Source organism: Rhinoderma darwinii, chromosome 1 (genome assembly GCF_050947455.1).
Source record: "Rhinoderma darwinii isolate aRhiDar2 chromosome 1, aRhiDar2.hap1, whole genome shotgun sequence".
In the NCBI taxonomy this organism is placed as follows: Eukaryota; Metazoa; Chordata; class Amphibia; order Anura; family Rhinodermatidae; genus Rhinoderma; species Rhinoderma darwinii.
The window spans coordinates 517,636,611-517,659,583 of record NC_134687.1 but is presented as its reverse complement, the minus strand read 5'-3'; the positions used below and the strand labels follow the sequence as shown (position 1 = coordinate 517,659,583).

The window sequence follows — 22,973 nt, the reverse complement described above, 5'->3', positions numbered from 1 at the left end:
TAGTCCTCCATGTAACACAGTAACCTCTCCACAATACTAGCCCTCAATGTAACACAGTAACCCACGCACAATACTAGTCCTCCATGTAACACAGTAACCTCCACAATACTAGTCCTCAATGTAACACAGTAACCTCCGCACAATACTAGTCCTCCATGTAACACAGTAACCTCTCCACAATACTAGCCCTCAATGTAACACAGTAACCCACGCACAATACTAGTCCTCCATGTAACACAGTAACCTCCACAATACTAGTCCTCCATGTAACACAGTAACTTCCCCACACAATACTAGTCCTCCATGTAACACAGTAACTTCCCCACACAATACTAGTCCTCCATGTAACACAGTAACTTCCCCACACAATACTAGTCCTCCATGTAACACAGTAACCCCCACACAATACTAGTCCTCCATGTAACACAGTAACCCCCACACAATACTAGTCCTCCATGTAACTCAGTAACCCGAAAAACTCTGGTGTTATCCCACATACAACACTCAATCCACAAAACGCTGCTAATATTTCCACAAAATATACATTACTCCCCCCACCGTGTTCTTCCACCCATACAACACATTAACCACCACTCAGAGAAGCGAGAAAAAAAAAAAAGATTGATCCACTCCGAACACCATATTATCCACCATATTGATACTCCTATCTATACTCCTAGTCCCGATCCCTCCCTTTCCCAGCCTAGCTCAGATACAGCCGCGAACTTCAGGTCGCTTAGTATGCTGTGCCACGTGACTTTGCGAGTCACGTGATGTCCCGACGTCAGACGGTCTTTACTGAGAAGAGAAACTAGCTGCTGCACCAGAGGTGAGCGTGGGGTGGCCTTTTTATGGTAGGCGGACTCTGATAAAGGGGCATCTGGGGCTGGTGTTATATTTTTGGTAATATATATATATGTGGGTAACTTATGAGGGTATTTGTGACGAGCACACCCTGTTTTTCTTGTATTTGTGACAGACGCACACTGTTCTGTTGTTATGAGACTGGCAGGCTGTTGTGTGGGTATTTGTGAGTGGCATACACAGTTGTGTGGGTATTTGTGAGTGGCATACACTGTTATGTGGGTATTTGTGACTGGCACACACTGTTGTGTGGGTATTTGTGACTGGCACACACTGTTGTGTGGGTATTTGTGACTCGCACACACTGTTGTGTGGGTATTTGTGACTGGCACACACTGTTGTGTGGGTATTTGTGACTCGCACACACTGTTGTGTGGGTATTTGTGACTGGCACACACTGTTGTGTGGGTATTTGTGACTGGCACACACTGTTGTGTGGGTATTTGTGACTCGCACACACTGTTGTGTGGGTATTTGTGACTGCCACACACTGTTGTGTGGGTATTTGTGACTGGCACACACTGTTGTGTGGGTATTTGTGACTCGCACACACTGTTGTGTGGGTATTTGTGACTGCCACACACTGTTGTGTTTGTATTTTTGACTGGTACAAATTTTGGTGCAGTTTCCTGGCCAGAATGTCCGTTGCGGAAAACAGCACGTAGAAAAAAAATCTATACTTCCTCGTAGCCATGGCAACGCATCCCTCTGATTTCCTGCAGCCCGGCCTATTGGGGTGACGTTTCATCCCATGTGACTGCTGCAGCCTGTGATTTGCTGCAGCAGTCACATGGGATGAAACGTCATCCCTGGAGGACGGGCTGGACGCAGGAGCAGAGAGATCTAGGTAAGACCTTTCTTTTTTCTTAGTTGCGATTTTTGCAGCGGAACCACAGCTTTTCTGCCGCAAAAACATCTGCTATTTGTTGCAGATTTTACCTCCCCATTAAATTCAATGGGGAAAACCTGCAACAGAAAAGCAGCGATTCCACAACATAAATTGACATGCTGCGGATTAAAAAAAACCGCACTGCAAGTCAATTTATGAACATCTTTTCAGCTTTTTTTTACGCAGCCTGTGGATAAGATTTGTTCAAATCTCATCCACTCTGCTGCTACTGTATTAGGCCCCATGCACACTACCGTGCCCGCAAGCACGGCTCGCGATTGCGGGCACGGCCGGCCACCGACTGCCACCCGCATTTTCAGGCCGTGCTCCCATACAAAGTATGGGAGCACGGCATGCAAAAGAACGGACATGTTCCATAATTTTCTGAACATTTCTACGGCACAGACACCCATCCGTAGCGCTACGGAAAGGTGTCCGCGTTCAATGAAAGTGAATGGGTCCATTTTTGCGGACTGCAATTGCGGTCCCCAAAAACTGAGGTTTTTTACGGTCGTGTGCATGGGGCCAAAGATGGAAAAATGTCTTGCTTCACGTTTTCCCTATCTTCTGTTTCACCTAATGCTGAAAGTGCCCCTGAAATGTTTTCAGAAATGCTGTCAACTATGGTTCAATGAAGATCTGTATTATTAATCATGTTATCTTCAATTATTGCACATGACTGTGTGGCATATGATTTGTATCAGCCAGGGTTCCAGGTGACACGTTATCGAATTTGGCTCCTCCCCCTGGGATCACCGGGGAAGTCCCGGCTCTGGGAAGATGTATGTGAGGAGTGCAGTTGGAGACAGAAGTGATCATCAGGAAGTGAGCGGTGAGCTAGAAGCATCCGTAGGGTGGTCATTATCACCAGCAAAGAGTGAGCTGTGTGACCCGTCCATATGATAATATAACTAGGAGTTCCTATGTATTTTGCCTGTTCTAACACCAGTATCATTCCTTCCTATATTTAGAAATCAAAAGAAGGTACAATGCCCCCTTTCAATTTGCAGCACACAATAAATGCTATATTGTAAAATTTTTGACAGTTTTTTTCATTTTTTTACTGCCAATAAAATTCCTAACAGTAAGGCCCTGTTCACACGGAGTTTTTTGACGAGTTTTTTGGGGCAGAAACCACACCAAAAAACTCCTCAAAAACCACCCGAAAATGCCTCCCATTGATTTCAATGGGAGGCAGACGAGTTTTTTTACCACGAGTAAAAAAAACTCGTCGTGGTAAAAAGAAGCAACATGACCCATCTTGAGGCGGTTTCCTCCTCCAAAACCCCATTTCAATGAGTCAGAAAGAGGAAAAAAACCCCTCAACGAGTGTTTTGACGAGTTTTTGTCAAACCACTGTGCAAAAACCTACTGGAGCAGTTTTTGCAGGAGGAATTTTCCTCCTGCAAAAAGCTCAGTGTGAACACAATAAGGCCCCATGCACACGACAGCAAAAAACCTCCGTTTTTAAACGGAGCCATTCACTTTCATTGAACACTGACACCTTTCCGTAGCACTACGGAAGGGTGTCAGTGCCGTGGAAATGTTCCTGGAATTATGGAACATGTCCGTTCTTTCGCATTTTGCGGTCCGTGCTCCCATACTTTGTATGGGAGCACGGCCCGAAAATGCTGCTGTCAGTCAGCGGCCGGCCGTGCCCGCAATCGCGGGCCCTGATTGCGGGCACGGTCGTGTGCATGGGGCCTAAGAGCTTATTCAGACGAATGTATAATACGTCCGTGCTACGCGCTTGATTTTCACGCGCCTCGCATGGACCTATGTTAGTCAATGGGGCCGTTCAGACAGTCCGTGAGTTTCACGCAGCGTAGGTCCGCTGCGTAAAACTCACGACATGTCCTATATTTGCCTGTTTTTCGCGCATCACGCACCCATTGAAGTCAGTGTGTGCGTGAAAACCGCGCACGGCACACGGACGCACTTCCGTGTGCCGCACGTGATGCGCGCTACACAGGGCCGCAATCAGGAATTTCTGGGCCCCATACAGCCAAGATGTCTGGGGCCCCCCTCCATTACCGGGGGTGGGCAACGGAAATTGTGGCACTCACGTGGGTATTTTCGTGCGGCAAATCTGCAGTGTAATACAGGACCAGCAAAGTAAATGAGATCAAGAAATCTCATCTACATGTCGCATTTTCTGCACAAAAACTGACCTGCGGTGCGTATTTGAAAATATGCTACATGTCACTTTATCTTGCGTTTCCGCTTGCGAATTGTTTCTGACTAGTTTAAAAAAAATAAATAAATCTGCAGCATAAAACCTGCACCTATTTCCGCATCAAAAAGTAAAAACCGCACCTAAAAATGTATACAAAAACGCACTATTAGGTGCAGATTTTACCTGCGGTTTTGATACGGATTTTGTGCACCAAATTCCTCAATGTGTGCGTTACAGAATTTGCTGGGGATTTACCGCAAATTAACCCTTTACATTGTAAAGGATGAAATACGTCACAATTCTGCAACATTAGGTTATGTTCACACAGCTTATTTTCTGCCGTTTTTCTGGCCGTAATCGTCTGATATATCAGAACAGAACACCTCCAAACATCTGCCCATTGATTTCAATGAGAAAAAAACGGCTGCGTAAAAAAACGGCCGCGAAAAAGAAGTGCAGGTCATTTCTTCAGACGTTTCTGGAGCCGTTTTTCATTGACTCTATAGAAAAACAGCTCCAAATACGGCCGTAAAAAACACAGCGAAAAAAAACGAGTTTGCTTAAAAAACTTCTGAAAATCAGGAGCGGTTTTCGCTTGAATATCTCCGTATTTTCAGACTGTTTTTGCGAATTGTGTGAACATAGCCTAATAGGCATGCAGCTTATTTAACCCCTTCCCTTCTCAGCCATTTTTTGGATTTTAACTTTTGTTTTTTCCTCTCCACATTCCAAAAGCTATCATTTTTTTTTACTTGAGGGCTTGTTTTTTGCGGTACAAGTTGTAGTTTTTCATGGCACCATTTATTGTGCCGCATAATGTACTGGGAAGCTGAAAAAAAATTATTTGTGGGGTGAAATGCTGCACGTGCATGAGGTTTTGACAAACCCCATTCACATGAGTTAGGGCTTATTCAGACTAACGTGTTAATCGTCCGTGTGAAGGACGTTTTTTTTAATGGCCGTCACATGGCTGCATGTATTTCTATGGGGTTATTCACATGGTCGTTGTTCTAACAGACCGTGTGAAGGGCCTGTAAAAAAAATAGGACATGTCCTATTTTTGTGCGTTTTCACGGATCCCTCAATAGACTCAAGTCTGTGAAAACGGGTCCCGAACGGCTGCAAATCGGCCGTTCTTCACGTCTGATTTCACACACGTTGGTCTGAATATCGCCTTAGGCCTTATTCACACGAACGTGCCCGTTTTGCACGCGCAAAAACGCTGCGTTTTGCGCAAGCAAAAGTTTGGTGTGTCAGCAGCATATGGTGCGTGGCTGCGTGATTTTCACGCAGCCGGCATCATTAGGACACTCTGTTTTGATGTTACAACACAGTAAAGAAGGAGGGGCTTTTAGGTTTCCCTTCTCTTCTTTACCAGCTGTAGCGCGAATCACGCGTGTCACCTGGAAGTGCTTCCGTGTGCCGTGCGCGATTTGCACGCACCCAATGACTTCAATGGGTGTGTGCTGCGCGAAACACGGGCAAGTATAGGACATGTCGTGAGTTTTACACAGCGCACATACGCGGCGTGAAATTCACTGACAGTCTGAACGGCCCCATTCACTAACATAAGTCCGTGCGATGCCCGTGAAAATCACGCTAGTAGCACGGACGTATAACACGTTTGTGTGAATAAGGCCTTATATTGTAATTTGTAGTGAATTTTCAGTGCGCAATCCGCACCAAAAATAGGAGGCAAGTAAGTGGCCTTATTCAGACGTCCATGTTCGGTTTGTGAAATACGGAGCGTGTATCGGCCATATTTCCCGGACCGACCACAGTTCAGGGAGCCGGGTTTCTAGCATCACAGTCATCTATGATCATAGTCCCTCCCGTGGGAATACTGTCCCTCGATCCCGTACTGAAAGCATCATTACCGTATGGGACAGTATTCCCGCGGAGAGGCAGGGACTCCCAGCAACACTGATAACTATGATGCTAGGAGTCCGGCTCCATGAATTGTGGTCAGCCTGGGAAATACGGCCGATACACGCTCCGTATGTCACGGACCGAACGCGGCCGTCTGAATAAGGCCTTAGTCTAGTTACACAGTGCGGTGAAATCCCATTTTTTTGCCACAATTTTTGCAAAATCGCGGCAAAAACGTGATTTGACCGCACTGTGAGAATATAGCCTAACAGCACTTTTCATGTCTTGTATCCTTTTTTTATGCAATTTTCGTAATTGTGGCACAAATCACGCGGATTTGCTGCGATTTTTATATAATCGCGGCAAAAATGCGCCATTTTTGCCGCGGTTACGAAAATCATGGCAAAAAAAACGCTAGGAAAACGAAAAAAAAAACATTTTAATCAACTTTATACATACTACAAACGGGGTCAGGGGGATGGGAAGCAGGATGGGTAGGGTAAAATACTCACCAGCCTGCAGGTCCATTCGGCAGTGTAGAGGAGCTGGGGGGCGGGATCTCCACACGGAGCTTCAGCACATGCTGCATCTTCCCCGTCCAGTGAAGCTACAACAGGTATGCAGGGGGTGCCGCGGGCGTTGTTAGGGGGGTGCCGCGGGCGTTGTTAGGGGGGTGCCACGGGCGTTGCTAGGGGCGGGGCGCGAGCGTTGCGAGGGGGGGCCCGTGAGCGTTGCGGTGGGGGGGGCAAAAGTCCGAGGGGGGGGGGGTGACGGCAGCCCGGCGGGCCCCTTTTCTTCATCCATGTGGCCGGGCCCCTGACGGGAGTACCAGTAATACCCCCCTGATGGCGGCCCTGGCCCTACAGTAGTCAAAACTATGAATGAAAACAGAAAAGCACCACATGCTTTTCTGTTTACAAACATAAAAACAGAGTGTCATAATGATGGAGGCTGCGCGAAAATCACGCAGCCACGCATCATATGCTGCTGACACACGGAGCTTTTATGGGCCTTTTGCGCGCGCAAAACGCAAACACTCGTGTGAATCTGGCCTAAGCCCCAGACGTCACCATAACAGCGAGTCTGTCACAGATGCCCCCTTAACAATGTGGTCATCAGAGTTGCCATCCTAACAACAGTAACCAATTGCCCACCTTCAGTTTTAGGAAAATAAAATTGATACCAACTATAAGGGTCAGTTCACACAGAAACTGCACCGGAATCTGCGCCATAAAATTGGCCGAATTTGCCTCGCATTGATTTCAATGGGAGGCAGAGGCATTTGTTTTCCGTGGTGGCTTTTGGCCGGTTGGAAAAAAAAAAAAGCAGCATGCTCTTTCTTTGAGTGGTTTCCGCCTCTGACCTCCCATCGAAATCAATGTGACGCAGAAAAAAACCTGTGGCGCTTGTTTCTGAGCGTTTTTTGCAGGGTTTATTGCCCGCGCTGGCAGTTAAAAATCTGCCTCAAAATTCCTGAAGGAATTCTGAGGCAGAATTTTTCTGCCTGCAAAAAACTCTGTGAACTATTCCTAATGGATATGCTAGATTCATATGTGAAAAATAAACCAGTTTGATATACAGCTTGTAAGAAAAATGTTAAAATCTGTACCATAGAATTTTTTATATAATTGGATGGCCTGTAGTTTTGACACTTGTACTGCTGTGTCGTAACATGCAGGTATTCTTCAAAAAAGTGCATTCATAACAGTGAATGGAAGGTGAGAGTAAGGCTTTATTCAGACGAACGGGAATTACGTCCGTGCAACGCGCGTGATTTGCACGCGCGTTGCACGGACCTATATTAGTCTATGGGGCCGTGCAGACATGTCCGTGATTTTTACTCAGCGTGAGTCCGCTGAAAAAAAGTCACGACATGTCCGTTCTTTGGGCGTTTTGCGCGAATCACGCACCCATTGAAGTCAATGGGTGCGTGAAAACCACGCATGTGGCACGGAAGCACTTCCGTGCGAACAGCGTGATTCGCGCAACAGCTGTCAAACTCTGAATTTAAACAGAAAAGCACCACGTGCTTTTCTGTTTACAAACATCCAAATGGAGTGCCATAATGAAGGCGGCTGCGAGAAAATCACGCAGCCGCGCTTCATAAGCTGATGCCACACGGAGATGTTAAGTGGCTTGTGCGCAAAAACGCCACGCTCGTGTGAATCCAGCCTAAAGAATATTACTGTGACAGCGATAGACATTTAACCCCTTAGTGACCACCAATACGCCTTTTCACGTGATTCACTAATGGGCTTTAGGCTAGGCTGACGCCTTTTCACGTCAGCCTAGTCTAAGTCCTGCACGGGTCTCCCGTGCAGGCAGGAGCCGGGGCTCTGCTGTCTGATGACAGCTGAGCTCCTGCTCCAATGCCCGCGATCGAAGTTTAACCCGTTAAATGCCGCCGTCAATAGCGACCGCGGCATTTAACTTTGTTTACAGAGGGAGTGCGCTTCCTCTGTCACCCATCGGCGGCCCGCGAATGAAATCGCGGGTTTCCGATGGGGTGTCATGGCAGCCGGGGGCTTGATAAAAGCCCCCAGGTCTGCCCTGGACATATTCCTGTTAGGACGAGCCGGAGGCACGTCCTAACAGATTGCCTGTCAGATTTACACTGACAGGCAATAATGCTCTGGTATACGAAGTATACCAGAGCATTATAGCAGCGATCGGAATATCGCACAGTAAAGTCCCCTAGTGGGACTAATAAAATCAGTCATCAAAGTGAAATAAAGATTATTAATAAAAAGTACAGTAAAAAAATAAATCCATTTTTTTCCATAAAAAGTGGTTTTATTTAGTAAAAGTGTAAAAAAAAAAAAAAGTACACATATGTGGTATCGCCGCGACCGTAATGACTCCATTAATAAAGTTAATAGGTAATTTAAACCGCAAAGTGAACACCGTAAAAAAAACCACAAAAAACCATGGCGAAATTGTAATTTTTTTCCATTGCCGCCCAAAAAAGTCATAATAAAAATGAATCAATAAGTCCCATGCACCCCAAAACAGTACCATTCAAAACTACGTCTTGTCCCGCAGAAAACAAGCCCAAAAAATCACTACATTGATGGAAAAATAAAAAAATTACGGCTCTTGGAAAGCGACGATGCAAAAGCAAATAATTTTAGTTCAAAAGTGTTTTTATTGTGCAAAAGTCGTAAAACACAAAAAAAACTCCACATATGTGGTATCGCCGTAATCGTACCGACCCAGAGAATAAAGATAACATGTTATTTACGTCGCATAGTGAACGGCGTCAATTTAAAAACGCATAGAACAATGGCGGAATTTCAGGTTTTTTTTATAATCCCCCCCCAAAAAGGTTAATAAAAGTTAATAGAAAAATTATATGTACCCAAAAATGGTGCCATTAAAAAGCACAACTAATCCCGCAAAAAACAAGTCCTCATACAGCTATGTAGACGAAAAAATAAAAACGTTATAGCTCTTTGAATGCGACTAGAAAAACGAATAAAATAGCTTGGTCATTAGGGCCTAAAATGGGCTGGTCACTAAGGGGTTAAAGGCTATGTAAACTTTTGAAAACTTTTTTTTATAAATAAAACACTGTATCTTGGTGTTTTAAGCAACTTTGTAATTGTTTTTTTATTAAAAATATTTTTTAACTTTTTTGAGATACTGCTTCTAGGTATTTTGCATACATACTCACTGTATCCTGCGCTGGAACCCGAATCCGTCAGGTCAGCGGGACTAAAAAAAAAATGTTTTAATAAAAAATAATTACAGAGTTGCTTTAAGGATTTCCGACAGACGCTTGTATTCAAAGGGCCTGTTCACATCAGCGTTAGGTTCCGTTGTACTTTTGCAAGCCTCATTTGCATAAATACAAAAATGGTCATAACTTGGCCAAAAATGCTCGTTTTTTTTAAAATAAAAACGTTACTGTAATCTACATTGCAGCGCCTATCTGCTGCAATAGCAGATAGGGGTTGCAAAATCTGGTGACAGAGCCTCTTTAATGTTTAATGTAAAAAATGTGTGTGTATCTTTTTTAATTTAACATTACTTTGTCTTTACTTTATTTTTAAACTTGAATGTACTGGCATATATCTACATACTGATAGTACACAGGCAGTTGTTAGGACATACCTAAGTATGCCCTAACAACAGGAAATATGGTAGGACAGCCCTGGGGTCCTTCAATGGACCCTGGGCTGTCTGGCCATAGTTGGTATGTCCATCAATTGCGTCACAGGAATTCCTTTGGTCAGCTTTGATCGCAGCATTCAGGGGAATAGCGGCGGAGATGAGAGGATTCTCTGATCTCCGCCGTTATAGAGCGGGGCTGCAGCTGTGTAATACAGCCATTGCCCGCTCCTGACAAGTGCACGCGCCGTCAGCATGAGGTGATGCGGCTGGCGCTGCACTAATGAGCGGCGGTGCAGGCACTGACGACAGAACATGGGGGTGTTTTGCAGCGCGCCCGCCATGTTCTGTCTTCCGTGCCGCAGCTCATTAGTGCAGCGCTGCCCGCATCACCTCATGCTGACGGCGCGCACATGTCAGGACTCCGGAGCGGGACAATGGCTGTATTACACAGCCGCAGCCACGCTCTCATACATTCATGTGTTACTATACTAAGCTGTGCGGCCTGTTTGGGGGTGCAAGGTATCGAAACAGTATCGACGTTTCGATGCATCGTGCATCCCTAGTCAGAAGTTTGTAAAACGTTTAGCTACGCTTTAGAATCTGTCATGGAGGTACAAGCTACGGGAATCCTCTAGCTTGTACCTCTGACTCAGAATTTCCTTCTCTTTATTACTTTTACTAAGAATACAAACTTCTGTCTGGAGCTTTATGTTACGGATATTTCTGCATGGTTTGTACAAATAATGGCACAATTGCAAAGGTGTTGTTGCAAAAGTGCAGCCAAGAAAATGATGGCACCCTAACAACTTTTCTGTAATTTGCATAAATCGTACAAAAGTGTCTGGAGCTTGAAGCTCTGGACCAAAGCTTGTATGCTTCCTAGTCATGTGGTTACAATCTGCATGGTTACTGCAGTTTGTACCAGTGTGACAGATTCTCTGCATGGTTACTGCAGCTTCTACCAGTGTGACAGATTCTCTGCATGGTTACTGCAGCTTGTACCAGTGTGACAGATTCTCTGCAGGGTTACTGCAGCTTCTACCAGTGTGACAGATTCTCTGCATGGTTACTGCAGCTTGTACCAGTGTGACAGATTCTCTGCAGGGTTACTGCAGTTTGTACCAGTGTGACAGATTCTCTGCAGGGTTACTGCAGCTTCTACCAGTGTGACAGATTCTCTGCATGGTTACTGCAGCTTGTACCAGTGTGACAGATTCTCTGCAGGGTTACTGCAGCTTGTACCAGTGTGACAGATTCTCTGCATGGTTACTGCAGCTTCTACCAGTGTGACAGATTCTCTGCAGGGTTACTGCAGCTTGTACCAGTGTGACAGATTCTCTGCAGGGTTACTGCAGCTTGTACCAGTGTGACAGATTATCTGCAGGGTTACTGCAGCTTGTACCAGTGTGACAGATTCTCTGCAGGGTTACTGCAGCTTCTACCAGTGTGACAGATTCTCTGCATGGTTACTGCAGCTTGTACGAGTGTGACAGATTCTCTGCATGGTTACTGCAGCTTGTACCAGTGTGACAGATTCTCTGCATGGTTACTGCAGCTTGTACCACTGTGACAGATTCTCTGCAGGGTTACTGCAGCTTGTACCAGTGTGACAGATTCTCTGCAGGGTTACTGCAGCTTGTACCAGTGTGACAGATTCTCTGCAGGGTTACGGCAGCTTCTACCAGTGTGACAGATTCTCTGCAGGGTTACTGCAGCTTGTACCAGTGTGACAGATTCTCTGCATGGTTACTGCAGCTTGTACCAGTGTGACAGATTCTCTGCATGGTTACTGCAGCTTGTACCACTGTGACAGATTCTCTGCAGGGTTACTGCAGCTTGTACCAGTGTGACAGATTCTCTGCAGGGTTACTGCAGCTTGTACCAGCGTGACAGATTCTCTGCAGGGTTACTGCAGCTTGTACCAGCGTGACAGATTCTCTGCAGGGTTACTGCAGCTTGTACCAGTGTGACAGATTCTCTGCATGGTTACTGCAGCTTCTACCAGTGTGACAGATTCTCTGCAGGGTTACTGCAGCTTGTACCAGTGTGACAGATTCTCTGCAGGGTTACTGCAGCTTGTACCAGTGTGACAGATTCTCTGCAGGGTTACTGCAGCTTGTACCAGTGTGACAGATTCTCTGCAGGGTTACTGCAGCTTGTACCAGTGTGACAGATTCTCTGCAGGGTTACTGCAGCTTGTACCAGTGTGACAGATTCTCTGCAGGGTTACTGCAGCTTGTACCAGTGTGACAGATTCTCTGCAGGGTTACTGCAGCTTGTACCAGTGTGACAGATTCTCTGCAGGGTTACTGCAGCTTCTACCAGTGTGACAGATTCTCTGCAGGGTTACTGCAGCTTGTACCAGTGTGACAGATTCTCTGCATGGTTACTGCAGCTTGTACCAGTGTGTCAGATTCTCTGCATGGTCACTGCAGATTGTACCACTGTGACAGATTCTCTGCAGGGTTACTGCAGCTTGTACCAGTGTGACAGATTCTCTGCAGGGTTACTGCAGCTTGTACCAGTGTGACAGATTCTCTGCAGGGTTACTGCAGCTTGTACCAGCGTGACAGATTCTCTGCAGGGTTACTGCAGCTTGTACCAGTGTGACAGATTCTCTGCAGGGTTACTGCAGCTTGTACCAGTGTGACAGATTCTCTGCATGGTTACTGCAGCTTCTACCAGTGTGACAGATTCTCTGCAGGGTTACTGCAGCTTGTACCAGTGTGACAGATTCTCTGCATGGTTACTGCAGCTTGTACGAGTGTGACAGATTCTCTGCATGGTTACTGCAGCTTGTACCAGTGTGACAGATTCTCTGCATGGTTACTGCAGCTTGTACCACTGTGACAGATTCTCTGCAGGGTTACTGCAGCTTGTACCAGTGTGACAGATTCTCTGCATGGTTACTGCAGCTTCTACCAGTGTGACAGATTCTCTGCAGGGTTACTGCAGCTTGTACCAGTGTGACAGATTCTCTGCAGGGTTACTGCAGCTTGTACCAGTGTGTCAGATTCTCTGCATGGTCACTGCAGATTGTACCACTGTGACAGATTCTCTGCAGGGTTACTGCAGCTTGTACCAGTGTGACAGATTCTCTGCAGGGTTACTGCAGCTTGTACCAGTGTGACAGATTCTCTGCAGGGTTACTGCAGCTTGTACCAGTGTGACAGATTCTGTGCAGGGTTACTGCAGCTTGTACCAGTGTAACAGATTCTGTGCAGGGTTACTGCAGCTTGTACCAGTGTGACAGATTCTGTGCAGGGTTACTGCAGCTTGTACCAGTGTGACAGATTCTCTGCAGGGTTACTGCAGCTTGTACCACTGTGACAGATTCTCTGCATGGTTACTGCAAATCAGCGTCATACACTTCTCATCGTTCCCACCCAGCTTGCTTCACTGCAGACACACAGCGTGACGTCACCCACAGGTCCTTCAACCTTGGCGTCGGACAGAGAAGATACATGGGCTCCAGCCGTCCGAGAGGGTAATATGCTAGTCTCTAGGGAGTTTAATATGCTTACCTGCACACGTTGATGCTTCTGCAGATTCAACTGTACTCTCTCGGACGTCTGGAGCCGATGTGTCTTCTCTCGTCCGACGCCAAGGTTGAAGGACCTGTGGGTGACCTCATTGTTCCCACCCAGCTTCTTTCACTGCAGACACACAGCGTGACGTTACCCACGGGTCCTTCAACCTTGGCGTCGGAAGAGAGAAGACACATCGGCTCCAGGCGTCCGAGAGAGTACAGTTGAATCTGCAGCAGCATCACCGTGTGCAGGTAAGCATAGTAAACTCCCTAGAGGCGAGCATATTACCCTCTCGGACGGCTGGAGCCCATGTATCTTCTCTGTCCGACGCCAAGGTTGAAGGACCTGTGGGTGACGTCACGATGTGTGTCTGCAGTGAAAGAAGCTGGGTGGGAACGATGAGAAGTGTATGACGCTGATTTGTCAGCGTCATACACTTCTATTCACAACGCCCAGTTGGTAAAAACACAATACACGCCCAGTTGGTAAAAACACAATACACGCCCAGTTGGTAAAACGAGAAAACACGCCCAGTTGTCCATTGAAAAGCTCATTTGCATAAATATTAAATTGCTCATAACTTGGGCAAAAATGATCGTTTTTAAAAAAAAAACAAAAAACTTTGCTGTTATCTACATTGCAGCGCCCATCACATTCAATAGGAGATAGGGATTTTATAATCTGGTGACAGAGCCTCTTTAAAGTGACATCTGGAAGGGAAAATCCAAAGCGAATACTTTTAAAGCAGTATTACTTGTGAATAAAGCTTATTCAGGGGATGTGGTGGGTAAGACCTGGTGTATTTGAATAGACATACTTTACTACTTTGTACTCTGGAATTACTACTTGTGTATTTATGATTTAGTTTGCACTATTGTTATTATCTGATTGATATGTATGATACCAGCAAGATTATCTGTACATACTGAACTCCTTATTTACATTTGACTTAAAAAAAAAAAAAAAAAAAAAAGTTGATCTAAATTCTTAAAAATAAAATCTTTGTCTAGATTATTTTGGCCTTTTATGCACTCATTCATTGTTTATTTACATTTTCTGCAACTTTCTATAATACCTTGTGTTTTAATTCTTCATAGTTTTTTTTTTTCCAACATTGAATTTTTATTAATGTTTTCAGGTAATACAAAAATAGTAAATACGGCAATATATCTCCAATCAGGTTATCAGTGACGAAATGTATACATAACACACATGTTATTCACAATGAACAATTCTTGTCACGTTATTTACATTGAGACATAAAACCCGGGCAGTTGCAGTGCATATCAGTTAATTACTCATAGAAAAGAAAAATATAATAAAGCAAATAAAACAAGAAAAAACAAAAAAACTAAGAGCATTAAAACATAAATAAAAAACACATGGCGCCTACACTGCGCCGAAAGAACCTCCATGGGGGAGAGAAAAAGGCATCAAGGTAGCATGTATCGCGTATTTATGGTCAGACAGTCACCTTTGAGAGTCAATCCGTTGGGTGTCTTTAACCCGTTTCCCATTCGGGGGAAATACGACGTGGAGATGCTCTTGAGGGAACGGCCGCCGTGTTGGTGATCGGGATATTCCATTGTCGCAGCAGCGATACGGCGTCAGAAGGGGAAGATATCACATGAGTGGATCCGTTCTTATTGACGATCAACTTGACCGGGAATCCCCATTTATACTTGAAATTGTTCTCCCTGAGAGTGACTGTGATTGGTTGGAATTGCTTGCGAAGCATCAGCGTAGAAGCAGATAAATCCGGAAAAATCGAGACTTGAGTGTAGGGTTCAGGAAGTTTCCCCAATCTTCTGGACTCTTGAAGGATACGATCTTTAGTTTGGTAAAAATGTACTCTCGTTAATACATCCCTTGGAGAATCGGTAGGAGCAGAGCGAGATTTAGGGATCCTGTGCGTTCTATCTAGAGTCAGGTCTAGAGGAGCGAGCGTAGGTGACAAAGCTTTAAACATGTCCTGTAGATAATTCTGCAAGTCCCCAGGGGAGACGGTCTCTGGGACCCCCCGTACCTTCAGGTTGTTTCGTCTGGATCTGTCTTCCTGATCCATTAGTTTGGACTTCAGCCATACCACTTCATCTTTAAGGGCAGAGTGAGCATCTATAAGCGTATTATGGGTTGCAGCGTAATCTCCCATTTTGCGTTCAATGTGGTCAGTGCGGCACCCCAGCTCATCCACCGACGTTTGAATCTGTGACATCATTTTATGTAATGTCTCCGATATTGAGCTCTGTAACGACTGTATTAACCCCTTCATAATAGCAGTAGTAAGGGGAGCATCATCTGGGATAGCCGTCACTTCAGGGACAGTAGTAGCTGTAAGGCCGCCCACGTGGGCCGTTAATGGAGAGGGGGAATGTGCTTTCTCATGTACCGGGCTCATGCTGTTAGGCGGGGAGGGTGCTGAGCGAGTCGCCCCCCGTTTGGCAGGGTTACCCACATCGTCTGAGCTTCCCTGGGGAATTATGTCCCTCTCTGCAGACTGACCTGAACTGGCCGTTGATGAGGCACAGGGACGCGCTTCCTCCCTCTCAGGAGGCGATCCGGTGCCATCTTGGGTGTGGTCCGTCACTGGGAAGTAGTCCGGGAGCTTTTTCAGCTCTACCTTCGCTCCCCTTCTCTTAGTCATGTTGCTCCCTGGTGCTAGGAAGGTTAAGGAGTGGAACCCTCGTGATTCCGCTTCTTTACAAGGCGAACTGTCGCTGTGAGCCGCTTGTTAGCTACAAGTTGTGCAGGAGGACTTGTCTCACACCGCCATCTCAGTCAGCGGCAAGCTCCGCCCCCCAATTCTTCATCGTTTTTAACCCCTTTAGGACGCAGCCTGTTTTGGCCTTGTGGCACAGACGATTTTTTCAAATCTGACGTGTCACTTTATGTGGTAATAACTCCAGAATTTTTTTACCTATCCAAGCGATTCTGAGATTGTTTTCTCGTGACATATTGTACTTTATGATAGTGGAAAAATTTGGTCGATAAATTCAATATTTATTAGTGAAAAACACCAACATTTTTAGAAAATTTGCAAAAATCGGCATTTTTCTAAATTTAAATGTATCTGCTTGTAAAACAGATAGTAATACCACACAAAATAGTCACTATTTACCATTTCCCATATGTTTACTTTATATTTGCATCATTTTTTGAACATCCTTTTATTTTTCTAGGACGTTAAATGGCTTAGAACTTTAGCAGCAATTTCTCACATTTTCAAGAAAATTTCAAAAGGCTATTTTTACAGGGGCCAGTTCAGTTCTGAAGTGGTTTTGAGGGCCTTATATATTAGAATCCCCCAATAAATCACCCCATTTTAAAAACTGCACCCCTCAAAGTATTCAAAACAGCATTCAGAAAGTATTTTAACCCTTTAGGCGTTTCACAGGAAATAAAGCAAAGTAGAGGGGAAATATACAAATTTCTCTTTTTTTTGCCAAAATTAATTTGTAATAAAAAAAATTGTGTAACACAGAAGGTTTTACCAGAGAAATACAACACAATATGTATTGCCCAGGTCCTGCAGTTTTTAGGAATATCCCACATGTGGCCCTAGTGCCCTAATTAACCGAAACACCGGCCTCAGAAGCAAAGGAGCACCTAGTGGATTTTGGGGCCTGCTTATTTTTAGATTATATTTTAGGCACCATGTCGGGTTTGAAGAGGTCAGTGGAAACTCCCCAAAAGTGACCCTATTTTGGAAACTAGACCCCTCCAAGGAATTTATCTAGGTGTATAGTTAGCACTTTGACGCCACAGGTATTTTGCTATATTTATTGGAGTTAGGCCTCATGCACACGACCGTATTTTTTCCCACCCGTAAATACTGGCGTAAATACGGGTCCGGTGTCACACGTATTCGACCCGTTTTGCACCAGTATTTACGAACCCGTGCCCGTAAATATGGGTCCGGTGTCACCCGTATTCCACCCGTATTTACGGGCACGTTTTTGGCGGCAAAATAGCACTGCACTAATCGGCAGCCCCTTCTCTCTATCAGTGCAGGATAGAGAGAAGGGACAGCCCTTTCTGTAATAAAAGTTAAAGAAATTCATACTTACCCGGCCGTTGTCTTGGTGACGCGTCCCTCTCTTCACATCCAGCCCGACATCTCTGGATGACGCGGCAGTCCATGTGACCGCTGCAGCCTGTGATTGACCTGTGATTGGCTGCAGCGGTCACATGGCCTGAAACGTCATCCAGGACGTCGGGCCGGATGTCGAGAGGGACGCGTCACCAAGACAACGGGCGGGAGACCGGACTGGAGGAAGCAGGAAGTTCTCAGTAAGTATGAACGTCTTATTTTTATTATTGACAGGTTTATTCTGATCGGTAGTCACTGTCCAGGGTGCTGAAAGAGTTACTGCCGATCAGTTAACTCTTTCAGCTCCCTGGACAGTGACTATTTACTGACGTCGCTTAGCAACGCTGCCGTAATGACGGGTGCACACATGTAGCCACCCGTCATTACGAGAGCTCCATAGACTTCTATGGACTGTCTGTGCCGTTATTATGGCCTGAAATAGGACATGTTCTATCTTTTTCAACGGCACGGGCACCTTCCCGTGAGAAAACGGGAAGGCACCCGTCGCCAATAGAAGTCTATGAGCCCGTTATTACGGGTCGTAATTACGACCCGTAATAACGGGAGTTTTTACGGTCGTGTGCATGAGGCCTTAGTCTGTGAAAATGAATATCTACTTTTTTTCTGAAATAACATAGAAATTTGGAATATTTACAAGGAATAAAGAAGAAAATGCACCCCAACATTCTTCTCCCGATTACGGAAATACCCCATATGTGGTAATAAACTGCTGTTTGGACCCACGGCAGTGCTCAGAAGGGAGGGAGTGCCATTTGGATTTTGGAGCGCAGATTTTGCTGGATTGGTTTTTAGTGCCATGTTGCGATTGCAACGCCCTGAAGGGAACAAAATAGAGGAAACACCCCAAAAGTGACCCCATTTGGGAAACTACACCCCTCAAGGAATTTTTCTAGGGGTATAGTAAGCATTTATACCACACATGTCCTTTTCAGAATTTAGTAGAATTAGGCAGTGAAAATAAATATAAACATTTTTGTCCACTAAAATGTTGAATTTTTTCATTTTCACAAGGGATAAAGGAGAAAAAGTCGCCCTAAATGTATAACGCAATCTCTCCCGAGTATGACAATACCCCACATGTAATAATTATTATTTTTTTAATAGAAATTAATTAACCTTTGCAGGACTGATCCTTTTTTGCTTTTCCATTTTAGTTTTTCACTCTTCGCCTTCCAAATGCCATAACTTTTTTATTTTTCCATGAATTGAGCGGTGTGCGGGCTTATTTTTGGCAGGACGAGCTGTAGTTTTTATTGGTACCTTTTTTTGGTACATGCAACTTTTTGATCACTTTTTATTACATTTTATTTAGGTGGCCAAAAACAGTGATTTTGTCGTTTTTTAAATTCTTTATTTCTTATGGCGTTCATAATGCGCTATGACAATTTTACTTTATTCTGTGGGTCCATACGATTATGGCGATACCATATGTTTATAGTTTTTTTATGTTTTGCAGCGTTTGCACAATAAAATCACTTCTTTATAAAATTATTTATTTTCTGTGTCACCATATTCTGAGAGCCGTAACGTTTTCATTTTTCAGTCAAAAAAGCTGTGTAAGGGCTTGTTTTTTGTGGGACGGGTTGTAGTTTTTATTGGTACTATTTTCGGGTACATGCGACTTTTTGATCACTTTTTATTCTATATTTTGGGAGGGGTGGTGACCAAAAAAAGAGTAATTCTGGCATTGTTTTTAGTTTGTTTTTTTTGCAGCGTTCACCGTGCGGTAAAAATAACCTTATAGTTTTATAGATTTGGTCGTTACAAACGCGGTGATACCAAATATGTGTACTGTTTTTTAACGGTTTCATTTTTTCCCTATAATAAGAGACTTATAGGAAAACAAAATCTTTTATTTTTACACTTTTTTAAAACCTTTTTATAAACTTTTTTTGAAAAAATTTTTCTTTACTTTTTGCACTTTCTTTTTTTACCTGCAGCTCTGATCGCTGCTAGAATACATTACATTTCCTAGGTAGTGTAACGTATTCCAAATGTCAGTGTGACGTCACAGTCACTCTGACAGTTAGTTTACGAGGACCAGCAGAGGCTGATCCTCATAGGCTTCCATACATGGCAGATCCGGGGGCTGTTGTCTGGCCCCCAGGTGCCATCACAAGCATCAGCAGCCCCCACAATTGCATGGGGGCTGCTGATGTGCTACAAACCCCCTATTTGCGGAGAACGCAATCGAGCCCCGCATGTAACAGGTTAATTGCCGAAATCAGCGGACGTCCCATTTCCCGATGCACACTGTTGCCGACACTGTCATAGACACTGTCATTGACAGTGTGCATCGCGAACGGCAGTGGCGTCCTGTTACTCTGACAGGAAGTCTATCAGGAGGCTGATCCTGATAGGCTTCCGTACATGGCAGACACGGAGGCCATTACTTGGCCTCCGATCGCCATGCTAGCCATCTGCAAACCTCACGATTACATTGTGAGGTCTGCCGTTGCGCTAGAAACCCCTGAATGCGGTGATTGCAATCGATCACAGCAATCAAGGGGTTAGTTGCCGAAATCAGCAGAAATAAGCCGCTGATGGACATACAGTGGAGTGTCAGCTGTCAGGGACAGCTGGCCTCCCGGTTCCCGATGCACACTGTCGCCGACAGTGTGCACCGGGAACCACTCAGTAACTGTACGTCCCTGTGCGCTAAGACACTGGCCACATGGACGTACAGTTGCGTCGTGGTGCGCCTAGGGGTTAAGGTCTTTGCTTACTGTCATTGAATAGAATGCAGCACTGATCATATTCCGCTCACACATAAGCATGGATCATTAAGAGAACTCCAATACACTTAACAAACCCTGCACTGGTAGCTCCAGGTTTTTAGCTTCTATATGTCAAAAACAAGCCAAGATCTCAAAAACTGTGAGGCAGTGATTCTAAAATGATGCTGAGGTTACTGAAATTTTTATTATAATGTTCCTCCTGGAAGAAAAGAGAAAATGGGGGTTTAATATAATGGCTAAACAATTTATATATTCTTGATCAATTGTGGGTTGTAAATTATTTAGGAACATCTACTTGATTTTCTAATACATTTGTTTTTGTTTTTTTGTGCAGTAAAAATGTCACGTCCTAGCAGTATGTCAGAAAGTCCTATCACAACTATGAAACCAGGCACTTCCAAATCTGGAAGAGCAAAGGGCCTGAAGGACATTCGTATAGATGAAGAGGTGAAGATAGCCGTTAATATTGCGCTGGAGAGATTTCGTTATAGTGACGAAAAAGGTATATACTCTGGTCTATTATTTCTGTCAAATAAAATATCTAATACATTTTATTATAGGACAACTTTATTGTACAGTGAAAAAAATATTCATGTATGTAGTTTACATGGCTAACTCCTCCGCTTTTCTTTGCACTTGTTTTGAAAAATCTTTTGTTTTCTAGATATTGAGCCTCTTCTCATACAGGGAGCAATTCAGGTATATATATTAGAGAGTTGTTGTTCATGCAATGCCCTAAAAATATACACTTAAAGTGTACGTTCACCAAAGTTGAATCTCGGAGACTCACTCATGTGGACGACGTCTAGGTTCAGAAGGTGGGGTCGATAGGTAGAGTACTACTCCCATCCTCGAGGAAGTTCTTTCTATCAACCGGATTGTGCTTCTGCTTTTTCCCAGGCTGTTCATTCTCTACTCCTACAATGGGTTATGATCCCAGTTCCGCAGGCAGAAATTTTTCAGGGTTTCTACTTTAATCACATAGCAGTACCGAAAAAGGACGGATCAGTCCGTCCAATCCTGGATCTGAAGAGGTTGAACTGCTTAGTTCGGAGGTTTCGCATGGAATCCCTGCTGTCGGTGGTCGCATCAGTGCAACAAGGAGCGTTCCTCTCGTCCATCGAAATTTGCGATGTACACCTCCACATCACAAGACCTACCAGTGTTTCCATTGTTTCTCGATCAGTTCTCAGCGTTTCCAATTTGTCGTCCTCCCCTTCGGGCTCACCACGAGTCTTGACCAAGGTCCAAGAAACTCATGGCGCTGCTCCGCGCCATGGGTGTCGCTTTCATCCCTTACCTGGACAACCTCTTGTTGAAGGCTCCCTCCAAGACTATCTTCACAGTCTCCACATCAATCTGGACAAGTTAGAAAGGTTCAACTGGATCATCAAGGAGGAGAAATCATCCCTGGCCCCATTTGGAGAGCATGGAGTTTCTGGAAATGAACTTCAACACTGGTTGTAAAGGATCTGCCAGACACAGCTTCTGTGTCGACGCCCGTGGGTAATCAGTCTGCACCTGCTCCTAAGTCTGAGAGAGTGACATGATCTCCTACCAGTCAGGCTGGGAGGCTGAGGAGTAGGAGAGCCTATCACAGCCTGGCCAGACGGAGCTAGCTCCCGCCCTCTGTCTATATATACACCTGCATTTCCTGCTCCTCCTTTGCCTGTGATTCTTTTCTGTTTCCTGGCTCTGCTGCTCCTGCTATGATTATTGACCTTACTTCATTTTTTACTCTGGCTTTACTGACTACGCTCCTGCTCTGCGATTTGTACCTCGTGCACTCCTGGTTTGACTCGGCTCGTTCACTACTCTTGTTGCTCACTTTGTTGCCGTGGGCAACTGTCCCATTTCCCTTAGCTTCTGTGTACCCTTGTCTGTTTGTCTGTCGTGCACTTATTGAGTGTAGGGACCGTCGCCCAGTTGTACGCCGTCGCCTAGGACGTTGCAAATAGGCAGGGACTGAGTGGCGGGTAGATTAGGGCTCACCTGTCTGTCTCCCTACCCCGTCATTTCACTGGTTCTGCAAGGGTCTATCTCTCAGAGGACAAGATCAAGGCTCTTTAGGCAGAAGCGGCCCTCCTCTGCCGGAACACTCCCTCTTCCATCTGCTTCTGCATGTGGGTGATGGGCAGGATGGTGTCGACCTTCAAAGTAGTTTCATATGCGCAATTCCACTCCAGGCAAGTCTCAGACCTCCCTGGACAAGCTCATTCTCCTGCTCTCTTGGATACGTGTTGGGCTAGAATAAGGGAGACCTCGCCAGCTATCACACTGGAATGGTCCTTTATTTTCCTCCATTAGCTTGTAATGTCAACAGATGCTAGTCTTTCTGGATGAGGTGCGTTTTTTTACCTCCACACGGTCCAAGGCACTTAGTCATCGTCGGAGTCATCTTCTGATATCTCCATAGCGTTTGCCTATCTGAACCACTACGGTGGCACCAGAAGTGGATTTGGGAGACCTCTCGGATTCTTCTATGAGCGGAGTGTCATGTGCCTGCGCAATCAGCGCGTCACATATAACGAGTGGACAACTGGGCCTCAGATTTCCTAAGTTAGAAAACACTGGATCCTGGAGAGTGCTACCTTTACCCAGACATATTCTATTACCTTTGCGAGAAGTGGGGCACCCCAGACATCGTTCTTTTTACATCTCGTCTCAACCACAGGGTTCCAAC

At 45.1% G+C, this 22,973-nt stretch overlaps 1 protein-coding gene across 8 annotated transcripts in view; it reads left to right on the top strand.

Annotated features, from left to right (window-relative positions):
- Positions 1-725: 725 nt before the first annotated feature.
- YTHDC2 (YTH N6-methyladenosine RNA binding protein C2) overlaps positions 726-22,973 on the top strand; it is a 170,047-nt gene continuing 147,799 nt past the window's right edge. For 4 of the 8 annotated variants that reach the window (XM_075836597.1, XM_075836578.1, XM_075836587.1 and 1 more), the window contains exons 1-3: positions 726-829; positions 2,458-2,585; positions 20,625-20,792. In XM_075836597.1, the coding sequence (XP_075692712.1) occupies positions 2,534-2,585; positions 20,625-20,792 (220 nt within the window). In that variant the 5' untranslated portion in view covers positions 726-829; positions 2,458-2,533. Of the gene's footprint in view, positions 855-2,457; positions 2,586-20,624; positions 20,793-22,973 lie in introns of those variants that run through there. The other 4 variants (XM_075836567.1, XM_075836558.1, XM_075836611.1 and 1 more) reach the window with 4 other exon arrangements.